Source organism: Theileria orientalis, chromosome 3, assembly GCF_000740895.1.
Source record: "Theileria orientalis strain Shintoku DNA, chromosome 3, complete genome".
Taxonomy (NCBI): domain Eukaryota; phylum Apicomplexa; class Aconoidasida; order Piroplasmida; family Theileriidae; genus Theileria; species Theileria orientalis.
In genome coordinates, this window is record NC_025262.1 from 1,299,854 (window position 1) to 1,315,463 (window position 15,610).

The window sequence follows — 15,610 nt, forward strand, 5'->3', positions numbered from 1 at the left end:
TTTGATAAATGTTGTTAAATAAATGTAAAAATGGCCTATAGATACCTCAGGCATGGACTATATACTAGGCGTAAAAAGTTGGAAGTAAACGGGTTTAAGCCCTTTATTGATAACTTAATGTGGACTGTTACCAACTTCCATTATCAGTACTATTTTAATAATATTTCCAAGCATTCAATTTTGTCGAATCAAGCTCGTAAGTTTCTTACTCACCCACCTACTTTAATGTATCTAAGCCTCCTTAAAACTGATAAACTTGTGCAGAAATTGACAAAATTGTCAAGGCTGCTTGTAGTTTTAGCAACGCCAATGCCTCAAGCCCCGAAGATGCTTGTACTTCTGAAGCTGACGTAACTGGCAAATCACCAATAAGGTACATGAGATGTGGAATTCCACAGATAGTCCCCTACAGGAGACAGACGAACCCGTTCTGCCCCAATTCTAGCAACAAAACTGGGTTTCAGTTCAAGTACAAGAACTTGCTGAAGTATCCGAGGCCGATTCGAAACAGGAAGCTGGCCATCACCGACCTGGATGTTCCACAGTTTCCGAAGCACACCTAATCTATTACCAGTTATATGCATTCCTTAGTGCCTATTCAACGCCCATACACACTAACTAACTGCTGGATATACGAATGTACAAAATGCATCTGCAAACACCGTGTGGAATGTATGTACGACATTATGATCTATCAACTACGTTATAAACATAGTTGATGAGGGAATGGTAGTGTATGGGATCAAACTCCTTCAATAGCAACTTTATTTGATAGAGGTGGTAGTAAATCGATAGTTTACACTGATTAATGTATTCATCATTGTTGTTCATGATTTTTAAAACTTCACCGTAGCTTCCATCCTTGACAAGATTTATTATGCTTCGATTCATGGTGTTATCTTTGTATATGGTACAGATTAAGGGTAAAGTGAAAAGTCCCTAATGAAGATTGGTGATACTCCAATTAGTATTACTTATGTGTGTACATATACATCAGTAAACAGTCGCAAGTGTTAACCACCATAAATAATGTTATGTAACTGGTCTACTAAGGGTACCGATTTGAGGTCACTCAGTAACGGCTTTCCTGCATCATCTACAGTGGAGGTGTAATCTAACAGGTCATCACAGATTTGAAAAGCCATTCCGATGTGCACGCCAATTAAATGAAAAAGGTCAACTAGGCCATCATCCATATCTACAGCTTATTTGCACAATGTAAATATGTGTGTGCGTTTGTTGCCTCAGTATAAAGTTACTGTATCTAGTTGCCAATACCATTGCAATAGCCTACTATTTAGCACTTACTGTATATGATTGGCACTGACGCCATGTTGTTTGCGATTAACGAGGCTGTTTTCATGTAAATCTTCTTAAAATAGTCTTTACACATGTCCTCACTCAAATCCACATTGAACATTTCACCCTGAGTTGTGTGATTACAGTTACGCATCGTCGCTAACTAGAATGGTCACTAGTAACTACCTCTATAAGGTCCTTCAGTGTCTCCGACAGCCTCTGAATTACTGATACTGAGTCCAGGGAGGCCGCTATCTTGGCCGACTTGGCCAACAGGAAGTCCCCGACCAGCACTGAGCTTTTGATTTGAAACTTGAGGTGCAGGGTCTCCGCCTTGCGACGCATCGCGCTGTCGTCCAATATATCGTCGTGGATCAAGGTGCCGATGTGGATGAGTTCGTAGCTTTTACAGAGCTCAATGAGCCTCCGAATATCATCTAAATGTAATCTTAACAATAGCGGCTACTAACTGTTGGAAGGCTGCAGCAGCCTGTGTGTCAGCAGCGATAGTGAGGGTCTGAACAGCTTCGAGGGCGTTTGAAGTATGTACTGGGACATCTGGTTAATCTTAGCGCTGTCTGAGAGGACGCTCTTCACTAAATTTAGGCGGAAGTCCTGCAATCCTGCCTTTACAAACTTCTCAGTCTCTGGGTACATGCCGCAACTCCTAAGTTCCTCTCCCAAACTTTTCAATTCCGCCTCAACCTGTTGTTTTTTCATGCCTAGAACCGGCATAGTTAAGTTTATGGCATCCAGGAAGTTTTTTTTACTATTCCTAAAAGTTTTTTGTTAGTCGGCAGAGTCTGGTGAATCAATAAAAAAAACTCACTTCTGGTTGTTTATTGTGGAAGGTGTTTCTAAATTTACCGTACAAGAGAATGTACGCCTGAGCAAACACCTGAACATGTTAACGGCTTAATTGGTAACGTAGTTATAAAAAATATTCATAACATTGAGAATTAAAAGAAGGTTAACAATTAATAAAGTTTACATATAAAACACGATATAAATGAGTAAAATAAAACAAGTAAGGGGCTAATAAATAAGATAATGTGTGATAAAAATTAATTATATTTGCACAAGAATCCACACAGAATAACAGTAATAATTAAAGAAATGAGTTTTAATAAATGGAAAAATGGGTAAATTGCATTATATTCCTGGTTCTAAACTACTTTTGTCTAGAATACTGGAGAAGAAGACGGATTTGGAGCTTTTGGAGGAAGAATTTTGCACAGTTTCCGAGATTCCTCTTAAACTTTCAAAACAGACTAGCATTGCCGATATTCCTAGCTATTCAATCAAAACAACAAATATGACCCTGCAATTTAGCGAAATAGATACTGAAGCTGATATAAACAAGCACCTGTTTAGCCACATAATAGTAAACGATTATTACAAGGATAAAACAATATTTTTAGCAGGAGATCCCACAGGGTCAATATATTTTATAATAAAAAGAAAAATGGCTGAAAATTTAAAGCTGGACAGAAAGACGTTCAACATTCTACACATCGCAATCGTCGTCATTTTCAACAAAATTTACTTGCAGGTCCTGGAAGATACGAAGTTTATAAAGTGTTCCTCAAGCGAGGAAAACTTCATTAACACAAGAACAAATATCACTTTGGATTTAAATTCAATTATTACATAAAATTTTAATTCAGTACAGAAAATAAAAAGGCGTCACACATTTGGATTAAATTCAATGTAAATTAATTTATTTTAGTTAATTTTGTAAAAAAATATAATGCATTGTATTTAGAACTGCAAAGTAGCATTTTTAACACTAGAATAATATAAAATATATTAATGGAATGCATAGCCCGATAGCAATTGGAAAAAAAATGAATTGAAAATGAAAAATGAAGTGTAACATATATGAATATTATAGAATTTAAATAGTAGTTAAAGTGCAGTGTAAAATATCATAGTTTAATCAGTTTTAATAAAAAATAACAATAGTTATTATTACACCTTGATGAGTAAAACCGAGGTGGAAGAATAATAAATTGCCATAAAAGTCCCATTAATAAACTGAAGTTGAAGTAAAATAAAAGTAAATGAGTATTTTAATCGAATAAAAAATATATGAGCCTGAATACAGAAGGAAACAAGGAAATATATAAAAAATACGCGAAAGATTCGAAAACTGAATCGGAAATAAATTCACTGAAAAACACAGGAAAACAAGAAAAAAGTTTAATAAGACAATTGAGCGTAAATCTGAAAAACCTGGCACTAAAAAGGTCAGGAGGGCAAGGAGAATCGACAATTAGCGTGGAAAGACCGAGCTTCAATGAAGATAAAATCATAGAATATATAGGATTCACTCCTAAGCAATATAAAGGAGGACTCTATAGGCAGGAAATGCAACTAAACATGGGAAACGCAGAAACAGAAGCAGTGTTTAAGCTGGGAAGTAGAGCATTTAAGCTAAAAAACAGAAACACGAAACTGGGAGAAAAAACGCCAAAGGAAGGAGATAGTTGGGAAGATAGAGGAGAAAAGGGAGAATACATTATTAGAAAGGCAGACCTGGTGGTGAAAAAGAATGAGCTGATACCGCCACTGCTGCATTTCCTGAACTACAACATGTTCGCAATGAGGACGCCGTGGAGGTACCTGAGCAAGGAGAAGACGCTGAGAAACAACGTGGAGGAGCTGCTGCTATTCCTGAAGCTCTTCCAGAAGCTGACGACGAAGTACTACAAGGATATCGACTTCTCAGGGAAGACGACGAGAGAGCACGAGTTCGAGTTCATGGTTAACTTCTACAACTACGTGTACACGAAGATCAACATTCTGTTTAAGCAGATGACGTACAACGAGATCGTAAACACGGTGCTGGAGGACAAGGAAAAAAAAATCGCAGAATCGGAAATAGACGTAAACTTCCTGATAGGATACAAGGACGTGGTGTGCATAAACAACAAGTACTACGACATCAAGGACTTCGGACTGGACACGAGCTACATCAACTACCAGAAGTACGTGGTCTTCGACCTGTGCGACGACAAGTACAGCCTGAGCGACCTGTTCAACAAGGAGTTCAACGACCAGATCGTGGAGCTGAGAATGAACGAGCACTATATACCGTCCTTCGGGTACATCCTGACGGTGTGCTCAGCAATGCTATTCTGGATCAAGTTCGACACGCTGGACAAGTTCTGCCTACTCAACTACACGAACATCAACTTCAACATCCTGCTGGTATTCTCGTGCCTGATCCTGACGATGGACCAGAGCGTAAGCAACATAAGTGAGCTGCAGGACAGACTGCTTAACACGCTGAGGTGGCGAGAGTACTGCGGCCCGGCGACGGAGGAGTGCAACAGCAACGTGCCGCTGATGTTCCCAATCACGACCTGGCCGCCCTCGTACAAGAGGTACCTCTACTACTACTACAACGTCATCAAGAGAGTGCGCAACAGCGACCTGTACGTGGCGGAGGCAGAAAGCCTGATAGAGGAGCTGGAGAGCGAGGAGATGAACTACGTGGCCAGCAAGGACAACCTGAAGGTGGCGGAAATCAAGGCCTACAGGCTGGACAGCGTGGTGCTGGTAAACTCGCTGATCCCGAAGCACAGAATAGACATCGAAATATATCAGTTGAACGGGAACACGGGCACGTACGACATAACGGACCTGACGTCAAGGTCGGTAACGACGGACGGATACAGCTCACTGAGCGGGAGCGTGGAGCAGATGTTAACAGTGCGCAGCGTAGATTCGAATGCAGGGAAGGCGACGGTGGAGCAAGTCCTGGGGAAATCGCCGTACGGGGGTAAGACCCCGTCAGCAGACTCGAGTCTAAGTCAGGGTATCGTCAGTCCGGTGACGAGCGGCGCCAGTCGCTTTTGTGGCACAGTTAATCCAACAATCAGCGGCGTTAACCTGAAGACAAGATTGGCGACAGGCCACGCGAATAGAGCCGCAGAAATACACGCTAAAGCGACTGAGTTACAGGCCTCATCACCACTGGGAGCGGACGCGGAGGTGAGTAGCGGCACGAGTTATGCGACGTGCTCACCAGGAGACCTCGGCCCCAGTTATGACTCGGACAACGTAGTGAGTCCGCTGAACGAGTGGGTAAATCACAGGTGCAGGTCGTACGACAGCATAATGTTTAGAAACTGTAAGTGTAGCTACTACAACCAGGGCGACTCGAACGAAGAAGTGAAGCTGCTCTCATGCCCATACAACTACACGACGAAGACGATGATTAACGCAGAGTACGACGATAACGTCGTATACTACTTTAAGAAGGAGCACAGAGAAGGTGGAAACAAGGAACGTCATAAGAATGGGGTCGAAGGAAGCCACGGAAATAGGGCTGATGGGGGATACACTAGCGTCTATGGTAAGCAAGGTAAAAAGGGGGCGTACAGCCACGAGAGTGGAAGTAAGGGGGTGAGTGGAGGAAGCCAGTACGACGACGGCGCCGAGGAAAGAGATGTGGTACTGACGGGAGATGTGACGATAGTGTTCGTGGTGGACATAAAGAACCTGGGAAGAAATCACGTGGCCAGCTACTCGTTCAACACGAGCTTCGTAGATAGAACCGTAATAGAGCTTAAAAAGGAGGATCTGGACATATGGGACAAAAAATGTCCAATATTGCCAAACTCAAGGATACTGATTAACCTGACACAATTAAAGAAGGAAGTGTGTGAGCAGCTAGTATCCAAAGAATCAATAGGAAGCGAAATGGTAATGGAGTCAACCACGGAAGAAGGATGGTACATATTCAGTAAAGGAGGAAATGTGATGAACTTTGTAGTAAATCATATAAAAAAGGTAAAGTTAAACGAATTACAGCAGCTACTGAGACTGACGAAGCACAAAATAGAGACGTGTCTGCTGGCACTGAAGCTGTGCAAGAGTTTCGCAGAAGCACTGACGCTGCTGATCCAGCTGAAAAAACCGTTTCACCAAAACTACTTCAACCAGGACGAGGCGAACGAGTTCTACAAGGAAAAATTCGACGAAGATCTAGAAACCCCGAAAAAATTTGATATAATAGAATACGAAATAGACGAATCAGGGGAAAGTGAAAAGGCATCAAGAGAGTTAGAAAAGATCGAAGAAGGTCAAAAAGGACATGATGAGCAGAGATCAGTGACAGATGAGTTGGAAGGTGAGCTAGAAAAGAGGTGGGATGGAGAAAAGGAGAAGGTCGTCGAGGAAGATGATAAAAGAGAAGGAGAAGAATTAAAAGGAAGTGGAAAAGAAAAGAAGGAAGAAGATGCACAGGTGGATGAGGATCCGCTGGATAGATTGAAGTCGATAAGAAATTTTAGACTCTCGGAGAGAACACCACTGTTACCATCAGGAGACGAAGGCTCCCTGGCGAGCGACGGAGAGATGTTGGAAGGAGAAAGCAGCTCCTCATCAAGCAGAAGCGGAATGGAAATGGATCGCGAGGAATCGAGCTTCGTAGTAAGAGGGGACCTGGTGACATCAGCTGATGAGGTGCAGTTAAGAACCAGCGAGGGAAGGGGTCCGTCGGAAGGAGAAAGTATGATGCACCTGCTGAAGAGCAGTGACTTGAGCCCAGGGAAGGCAGAAGACGCGATACTGGCGACTAAGGAGGATGCTATACTCGGGACGAAGGAAGGAGCAGTCGAGGACAAGTATGGGTTATTGGGACGCGAAGAAAGAACGCAGCTGGGCCCAGAGAAGGATAGGTTGTCAGAAGAGGAGGCGGAAAAGCTGTTTAGAGGGTTCAAGGATGAAGAGTTGGTGACGATACTGGAGTACGCGGATGAAAAGAAGCTTACGCAGGCGTCAGCATCAGAAGAGGACGCATCGAAGGATAAGAAATCGCAACTTAGCAGAAGTGAGCTGCTAAGTAGACTGAACGACGAGAACCTGATTAAGCTCCTGACGTACAAGGAGGGTTACATGGCAATGAGAAACCTGTTGGACAAGGAGAAGCTGGAGGAGTTTGAAAAGAGGTTCGCGAAGGGAGAGGACGTGGAGAGCCTGTTCAGAGGGAAGTCGGCAGTGTACGCCAAGGTGGAAAGAGTGGAACGAGAGAAGCCAGGGCTTTTACAGCCAGTGGCAACAGCGAGCGACGGAGAAGGCCAGGGCAGGAAGGAGGACTCGAAATCGAGCGGGTCGGCAGAAAGTATGGCGCTGTCGTCAGATGGCATGTCGATATCGGACAAAAGTGACCTGGGAGGGCTGCCGAGTCCAAAGGAAGTGCTGCTGACCACGAGGCTGGACATATCGCTCTCGCCAATAAGCAAGGCGGCGCCGGCGAAAAGCGGGCCACTGTTGGTGCCGCCGCTGATAATGGGGAAAGCGCCAACGGATCCGCCAGTGAAGCAAAAGGACACAGAAAAACAGGAAAAGCCGGAGGCGAAGCAGCCCACGGCTAAGCAGGCGCCGAAGGGAAAGATGCCGCCGAAACTGGGAAAGAAGGTACCGCCGATACCGAAGGGGCCAATCAAGAGCGTCAAGAGAGCACTGCCGCTGGGAGTGAAGCTGCACTGGAAGCCGCTGCTGCCGAATAAGCTGAACAACACGATATTCGCGTCATTCAACGACAACCTGCTGAGGTCGAACACGACGCAGAGTGACCTGATCGACGTGACGAACATAAAGAAGCTGTTCAGCAGGTCCTCGCACGCGACGAACTCGATATCGACGATGAACAGCAGGTCGATGGTGGAGGTGCAGGAGGCTCAGAGCGCGAGCAAGAGGAAGAAGACGAGCACGCTTATCGAGGTCCTGGACAACAAGAGGGCGCAGAACGTCCTGATCATACTGAGGTTCAACAGCATGGACGAGTACATACGGCTGCTGGACGACGTGAACAGCCTTGCGATACTGACCCCGGTGCTGACGTACTTCAGCGCAGTGGCCTGCGAGGGAGGCGCGGGAAGCCTCAGCTCGCGCACGAGCTCGATCGGAAGCATGTTCGGCCTGAGCACGGGAAGCTTCGGAAGCCTCGCCAGCAGCGAGACTGCGGACACGAGCGGGTTCGCAGCCGGAGGCGGCGTTGCTGCGGCGGCGCCCGCGAGTCACGTCGTCAGCTCCACGGGCACGGCCAGCATCATCAACGCGCCCGTGAACGAGAAGGAGATCGACGAAATCAAGGACAACGTGAACAAGCTGCACCTGTCGTACCCGAGCGAGCACGAAATCGAGCTGTTGGTGAGCAGCTACAACGCAATAGACGTCGCCGGGCTGCGGGCCAGCCTTGGTGTGGGTGGTGGTGCAGCTGCTGCTAACACTGCTGTTGTCGATACACCCGGCACTGGTCGCAGCGCTACAGCGGGTGCAAGCGTTGGCAGCGCAGGAGCAAACGTAGCTGGTGGGGACACGGGCTACCGTAACAGCACGAGCAGTGGTGCTAAGGATGCTGAAACCGCCAGCCGTGGCTTAGCAGTGGGAGTTAGTGCAGTTAACAGTAGCACGGAGACCATGGCAACAGAAACACTGGCCGGTGAGCCCATGGCCGTTGATGCCAGCAGCAATGGCACTAGCACCACGGGTACAGGCGCGACGAATACCAACGAAGACAAAAAAGCTAAACCAGCAGAAAGTAGCGCGCAGAAGGAAGTGGCCAAGGAGGTGGATCAGGCGGACGACAACACGCTGAAGCTTCGACAGTTCAGAGACATCGAAAGGATGCTTATCGAAATGCTGCTGAGGGACAGAATGTGGGTGAAGATAAACCTGGTGAAGTACTACATAGACATGGAGCACCAGCTGCTGGTGATCGCCCAGCAGCTTAAGCTGTACAACGACGCAATATCGGAGGTGAAGAACAGCAGGCTGCTCCCGCTGATACTGAACATAATACTGCAGTACGGAAACTTCGTGAACTACGGGAACATAAACGAGGGAGAAAAGGGATTCACGCTCTCGTCGACAATAAAGCTGATCGACTTCAAGTCATCGGACAACACGCTGTCCTCTCTGCACTACCTCATCATAAACCTCTACATTAAGCTGCTGACGAGCGCGACTTCGGCGGAGCCGTCGAGTGCAGAGAACACGCCGGTGGCCTCGAGGAAGCCCGAGCTGAACGTGGCGGCAGTGGCGAACAACATAGCCTCGAACACGCCAATAGCGGAGGACGACTTCGACGAGGACGAGGGGGCGGAGGAAGCTGCCGGGGCGGGTGATAAGCCGGTGTGCACCCCGGTCGGGCCCAGCGCCCGCAAAGCAACTGTTACTCCAGAAACTGCCACGAATAAGCCACTTGGCACGACAGTGGAGCCCAGCCCAGATATACAAGTTGGTGTACCTGTTGGGCCTAATGCAAATAAGTCGGCCGGTGCTTTAGAAACCGCCACGACCAAACAGGTCGGCGCCCCGCTGCCTGACCCAGATGACGCCCTGGGAGGGAACCTGCTGAACATTGACAAGAAGCTGATGAACGTGCTCAAGGCCCAAAAGATATCCTCGAGAGGGATAAACGAGACCCTGCAGGAGCTGTCGAACCAGCTGCTGGAAATCATAACGCTGTTCGACAGGTCAAGCGCAGGCACGAGAGCCAGTTTCAACAACGACATGAGCAGCCTGTCAGCGGGCGCCTCCAACAGCCTGAACAACACAGATCGCAGCAGCAGCTCACTCTCGTCGAGCGGCAGCGGCGCCGACGACAAGATGAACGCGCTGATAGGCATGTGTAAGAAAAGGCTGAACGAGACGAACGAGCACAAGGACCGGATATTCGCGGAGCTGAAGGACGTCTGGTACTACCTGGGAGAAGACTTCGGAGCGAGCGGCCCGGACAAGACTGAGCTTGGCGCGGAGAACGAGCTGGAGAAGATTTTCAAGATTCTGGGCGAGCTGATAATGTGCATCAAGAAGGTCTTCAGCGACGTGAAGGTGAAGCCCGCGAAGTACCTCATAGTGCTCAGCAAGCCTGAGGACCAGGAGCTCTTTCTGAAGTCGTTCATGGACGCGAGGTCGCGGACCAACTACTACAAGAGTTTGAAGAGGTGACGTTCGCGTTTAATGTTTTACACACTCACGAGTACACAAACTTATATGGGCGTCCGTTTACGAGCGCATTTGCCGTGGAGGTACCGACGTATGTGCATATTAGTTAGCGTTATAGCATGGTGAGCTTGTGTAAACCAAGGCGAGTTTATACAGTGGCAGTGGTGAGGAAGTGCGGTTAATGAGTGAGGATTCCACGTATGGTGTAATCCTACACACGTGAGAGTATGAGAGTTTGTTTGTTGTAATAATGTCCTTAAGTTTGTCTATTGTTTTTTGTAATGTTTGTATATTGTATGTCTAATGAAGTAGAGGATAAAATGGGACGGAATATGTGTTTTCGATGAATATTCGCGGGTGACAATGAGGAAGACGACTACAACTAAAAAGGCCGTAAAAAGGACCAAAGACAAGAGGCTGAAGACCATTTATGAAAATGAGCCTGAAGTGAGGGAAAAAATGGACGAAATAGTAGGCCTGTTATACAAGCTGCTTTCCAAGGCTTCCACGGGCGCCGATTCCAAGGATTCCATGACTGTGGGTCAACTGTGCAGAGGTCTCAACCGATTAGGGTTTAAGACCGGTAAGGACCAGCTGCTCGATAACTTATTGTTTCTGAACGACGCCAGGGACAGCTACAGGCTCGAGCTGGTGCACACAGAGGACGGCGCCAACGTTACCGACACTCACTATCCTCCCATCAGCGGCTCGAATGAGTTAAGCTCGCTGAGTTTGAACAGGGTGGACCTGGAGACTCTGAGGAGGATATTTTTAAACGTGGGTTTGAAGCTGTCTCCGACGAATACAATATTCTAATTTCAATGTCAATCACTCTTACACACTACCGAGTGCGTCGGCGCGTGTTTACATACATACTCGTAGATATGTGCGCGTAGCAGCAACTACATACAGTGTACGAATTAGCAAATATACTCATGAGTAAATTACTGAAGGTCCTGCGGGAATGACACTTGCGTGTTGTTGTTTCTCAGCAGAATAATTGCCAGTTGGGAGTACTTGTTTATGAATTCGTCCACGTCTCTGGCCTTCAGCCCGTTTGAGAGCACTTGCTGCTGAAGGTCGTAGACATTGATCCACCCGTCCCAGTTATTAATGTTATTTTTCAGGCCATTTCTCATTTTCCTGTAAAATGTTATTAGTGACTGGTTACATTGCTGAGAAAAAAGTTGCAAGTCACTGGTATCATAATGTAACTAATAGTGGTAGCAGCAACAGCAGTATTAGTAGTAGTAGCAACAATAGTAGTATTAATAGTAGTATTAGTAGTAGTTGTCCTTACTTGAGGATCTGCATTATGATTGATGATGACGAGGTCTTCCTCTTGAAACGCTGCTGCTGGAGTGCCGAGTTGAGTGTCGTTTTCATGCTTTCGGTGAGGCGAATTGCCTCCTCCAAGTCCGACATGTTTATTACATTACTAAATCTGAGTCTTGCCAGTGCCTAAATATTGTTATTGCTAGTGCTATTGGTAGTGGTATTGCTAGCGATATTGCTAGTGTTGTTAGTGTTGCTATTGTTATTGTTAGTATTATTGTTGTTATTTGTTTAAACCTTATGACTGCTACCATAACTGCTATAAACAGTCCAACTGCTACCATAACTGCTATAAACAGTCCAACTGCTACCATAACTGCTATAAACAGTCCAACTGCTACCATAACTGCTATAAACAGAGTAGGCATACCTGGGACAGCCTCAGTATCGACAGTATTGACCTTGGCGTAGTGTACGTCAGCTTGTCGTCCTTGAACAGCTCCTGCTGGAATTCCTCCTGCCTGTTGTTCACGTACCACTTGGTCAGCTCCTCTAGAATTTTGTATTTGGCCACGGGCCTGAACCTCTTGCAGTAGTTGACGTAGTAGCGCATCACGTTGACGCTCACCACGTCGATGTCCTTGCCCTCCTTCTTGTCCTTCTTCTTGTTAGTGCGCTTCGCGTTTGCAGGGTCCAAAAAATTGTTCAGCTTGTGTATTGAGAGCTGATAGTCGTAGTTCTGGTCGTACTCGTCCAGCATGAGGAACTGCAGGTCGAAGCGTGTGAGCAGTGCTGCTGGCAGGTTCAGGTTAACCATCACTGACTTTTTGACGTCGTAGACTCCGTTGAGTGGGTTTGCTGCTGCCAGCACTGACGAGTCTGCCTTCAGCGTCGTCACGTGTCCTGACTTTGCCACTGACACTCTCTGCTGCTCCATGACTTCGTAGATTGCGCTCCTGTCCTCGTCGTCCATCTTGTCGAATTCGTCGATGCAGCACACTCCTCCTGAGGCCAGCACCAGTGCTCCTCCCTCCAACATCGTGTCCCCTATGTCGTGAACTTTAGCAACATCAAATCATTTATATATTTATGTTAATAGAGCTTGGTATGTATTATGTTAATAGAGCTTGGTATGTATTACGTTAATCTAGTTTACATATAGCATGTTAATCTAGTTTACATATAGCATGTTAATCTAGTTTACATATAGCATGTTAATCTAGTAGCATATCTATGCTGTTAATACAGTAAAATGGGTACCCACCTGTCGCTGGGTCCTTGATGATCGCCGCCGTTAAACCTGAGGAGGAACTTCCCTTTCCCGTCGTGTATATTCCTCTGCTTGATATTGCGCACACTCTCTTCATCAGCTGACTCTTCGCCACTCCCGGGTCTCCCAGGAGGAGTATGTGTATGTTTCCTCTAATGAACCCTCCGTCGCCCTTCACCACTCCGCATCCGCCCACCTACATATTCTCTATCTCCCCCTTCACCTTACCAGCTGTAGGAGCAGCGCCTTCTTCACGTCCTGGTGTCCATAAATCTCCGGCGCTATGCTGTAAGCTAGTCTTTCATAAACATTGACGTCTTTGTTCAACTCCTCTATTTGGCTAAACAATGATTAGTTTTCTCAGTCGTTAGCTACGGTAATAAAGCGCAACGTACCTTTGGTAGTTCAAGTGATTGTACATCTTAAACTTTTTCAACTGCTGGACGTTAAGCACTTTGAACATCTTGTCTGACAGCAGTGTAAACTTATTGTTAACGAATCCTTCTTTGAAAACTGGGAGCAGAATCCCGTACAGCAATACATTATCTCCTGGCCTCAAACTCCCGACCAGCGTGTCTAAAGTTACTATTTTTACCTGTATCTACACGCAACATAACTACCACTAGTCACCAGTTCTATTTCATTTTCCGTGTAAGTGTAATACACTGTATCTACTACTTACTTGACAGCTGACACTTCAAATTTTTCGGTATTTCTCCCTCATTCAGGTGCATCAGAGGCTCCTGCACCCTTATCTCCTGATACTTTTCAAATTTACTCAGCCTGAAATGTTAATGATTGTTAAACCAGTATCAAAAGGCAGTAGTAGTAGTAGTAATAGTGATAATAGTATTAACAGTAATGGCAGTAGTAATAGTTGTAAAACAGTAACAGTAGTAATAGCATGTAATATCTAATTAACTCTTTTTATCAAACTCTATATAGGTAGTCACTTTGGGTGAAACTTCAGTGTCGACTTAACGTTCTTCGTTGCAACGCAGTTGATGCAATCCATCAGCGGCATGTAGTTGTTCCCTTCAACCTAGACAGTGCCATTATTTCGGTTACCACTGCACCAGTTACCCTTCGGTAATGGTCTAGCTGTTCTAACTAACTGTGCTTTGAGTCTATGCTATTGATATTACCGTTTTGTAGGAGTGGTTGTGGCATATGTCGCACTCGTAGGTCGCAATGAGCAGCTTCGGCGATATGTTCGCCACCCTCAGTACGTCCACTTCGATCAGGACCAGCGATCCGACAAAGTCTGCGTTGACGTACTTCATCTTCATTATGTAGTCGTCCTGCCCGTTGATCAGCAGTATGTCACTAAATGTCTCTGTTATTTAATTTACTCCTACTAGTTTGTTCTCAGATTAATTGGCAATTTGTTTTGCTTCATTCTCGACTCTCTCAGCTCGTCTATTGGATCGTAATACTTGCCACTCTTCTACACATCCATACACAAATGTATCATAAATTTTACTAATACCAATTTTTCTATGTATTTCTATCAAACCAATAATAAATAGCTTTCAAACCGGGTGATTTTCTTGTTTATCCAGAGTTTCCAAAACCATCTCCGCGGCTATGTAAAACATTTCCAAGTATCGACTTGTATTCATCATCAACCCTTCATAGAACTCCTTGTCGTTGTTTTCCTTCAAGAAATACTGCGAGAAATTAAACAGAATGGTCACGTACCTGTCGCACATCGTCCATATACACTTTTAGTACCTTGGATGAGCTGTTTTTTATCTCTTGCTACGTTATTATAAATTAGAAGCATATTTTTATAGGTTATTGAGGTAACTAGGGCATACAATTCTGTATATCAGGGTTTAAAATGTGTATAGTTACTAATATGGCAATACCAGTTGATTTTTATATTTTTTATCTCCGAAAGGCTTATAGCTATTCTCTTCATCTGCCAAATCCAACGGGCTCGTAAATTGATCTAAAAACGTAGAGAGGGATCTCGTATGTGCCAACAAATTGGAAACACGAGACTGGGCTTCTTCAGTTGAAAGCTCCATTGTATATATAAAGTAATTAAAACAAAATGTGAATATATAAATGGAATTGTATGGGAGGTAAATTATATAAAAAATATAATTTAGAAATGTGAAAACTTATCAGGATAGGTATATAAAACAACAACCGTAACAATGGGGAACTAATAATATTTATAAGAAATAGTTTATAAAATTGTTATCCATTGAAAAAGATGGTTATTTATGTGGAGACGATGGTTCTGTCCGGTTTATTAAAAATACACACCAATTCACAAAACCTGATTTGTTGTTTCAGGTTTTTAGTTTAGACATTTTTCATCTTGATTGTCAATGGATAAATTAGTTATAAATAAGTAATGTTCAATAAATCTTTACTTGGTTTGCTGTTTCATCTCTAGTTAAGTTGTTTAATTAGGTATGAGTGGTGGATCACACATTTGATGTGAAACTGTCCAATCACAATTAAATTATACATTTTTATTTATAAAATTGGTATAAACCAAACATTCAAATAGATTTTGGATGTGATTGGCTCTTTGCTATTTAAATTAAATTGTTTAAATTTTAAACTCTATTTCATCATTAAATTTTAATTTAGATAGGTCTTTTGCCAGTGTTATACTAAGAAAATAAACTATAATTTGTGTATTTGTAATAAATAATCATGTGCAAAGCCGTTTTTTAACCCAAAAACTCTAACTTAATATCGGGTGGCCAATTTGTGCAATTTGATTCTTATTGTATAATATACATGTGTTTGGATGTAGATAGTAAAAAAAGGTACTAGCTA

The 15,610-nt window shown here is 44.5% G+C and overlaps 6 protein-coding genes across 6 annotated transcripts; 4 read left to right on the forward strand and 2 right to left on the reverse strand.

The window, feature by feature from the left end:
* Window positions 1-30: 30 nt before the first annotated feature.
* Window positions 31-622, forward strand: TOT_030000603 (hypothetical protein; the record flags this gene model as incomplete). Its single annotated transcript, XM_009693347.1, has 3 exons — window positions 31-196; window positions 265-544; window positions 592-622. The coding sequence occupies 3 exons, from the start codon at window positions 31-33 to the stop codon at window positions 620-622; spliced, it is 477 nt and encodes a 158-aa protein (XP_009691642.1).
* Window positions 623-684: 62 nt separating this feature from the next.
* On the reverse strand, window positions 685-2,205 carry TOT_030000604 (uncharacterized protein; the record flags this gene model as incomplete). The annotated part of the gene is made up of 6 exons (XM_009693348.1): window positions 685-939; window positions 1,059-1,204; window positions 1,309-1,426; window positions 1,486-1,736; window positions 1,770-2,074; window positions 2,129-2,205. The coding sequence occupies 6 exons, from the start codon at window positions 2,203-2,205 to the stop codon at window positions 685-687; spliced, it is 1,152 nt and encodes a 383-aa protein (XP_009691643.1).
* A 232-nt stretch (window positions 2,206-2,437) lies between these two features.
* On the forward strand, window positions 2,438-2,953 carry TOT_030000605 (uncharacterized protein; the record flags this gene model as incomplete). The annotated part of the gene is made up of 1 exon (XM_009693349.1): window positions 2,438-2,953. One exon carries the CDS (start codon window positions 2,438-2,440, stop codon window positions 2,951-2,953), a length of 516 nt encoding a protein of 171 aa, XP_009691644.1.
* Window positions 2,954-3,390: 437 nt separating this feature from the next.
* Window positions 3,391-10,266, forward strand: TOT_030000606 (uncharacterized protein; the record flags this gene model as incomplete). The annotated part of the gene is made up of 7 exons (XM_009693350.1): window positions 3,391-3,548; window positions 3,747-5,534; window positions 5,655-6,420; window positions 6,556-8,225; window positions 8,361-8,487; window positions 8,914-9,315; window positions 9,586-10,266. 7 exons carry the CDS (start codon window positions 3,391-3,393, stop codon window positions 10,264-10,266), a joined length of 5,592 nt encoding a protein of 1,863 aa, XP_009691645.1.
* A 360-nt stretch (window positions 10,267-10,626) lies between these two features.
* Window positions 10,627-11,079, forward strand: TOT_030000607 (hypothetical protein; the record flags this gene model as incomplete). The annotated part of the gene is made up of 1 exon (XM_009693351.1): window positions 10,627-11,079. The coding sequence occupies one exon, from the start codon at window positions 10,627-10,629 to the stop codon at window positions 11,077-11,079; it is 453 nt and encodes a 150-aa protein (XP_009691646.1).
* A 128-nt stretch (window positions 11,080-11,207) lies between these two features.
* On the reverse strand, window positions 11,208-14,841 carry TOT_030000608 (DNA replication licensing factor; the record flags this gene model as incomplete). Its single annotated transcript, XM_009693352.1, has 14 exons — window positions 11,208-11,406; window positions 11,564-11,724; window positions 11,969-12,597; window positions 12,803-13,004; window positions 13,037-13,148; window positions 13,204-13,384; window positions 13,491-13,591; window positions 13,762-13,850; window positions 13,877-13,909; window positions 13,954-14,134; window positions 14,167-14,255; window positions 14,347-14,478; window positions 14,510-14,569; window positions 14,680-14,841. The coding sequence occupies 14 exons, from the start codon at window positions 14,839-14,841 to the stop codon at window positions 11,208-11,210; spliced, it is 2,331 nt and encodes a 776-aa protein (XP_009691647.1).
* Between the last annotated feature and the right edge of the window lie 769 nt (window positions 14,842-15,610).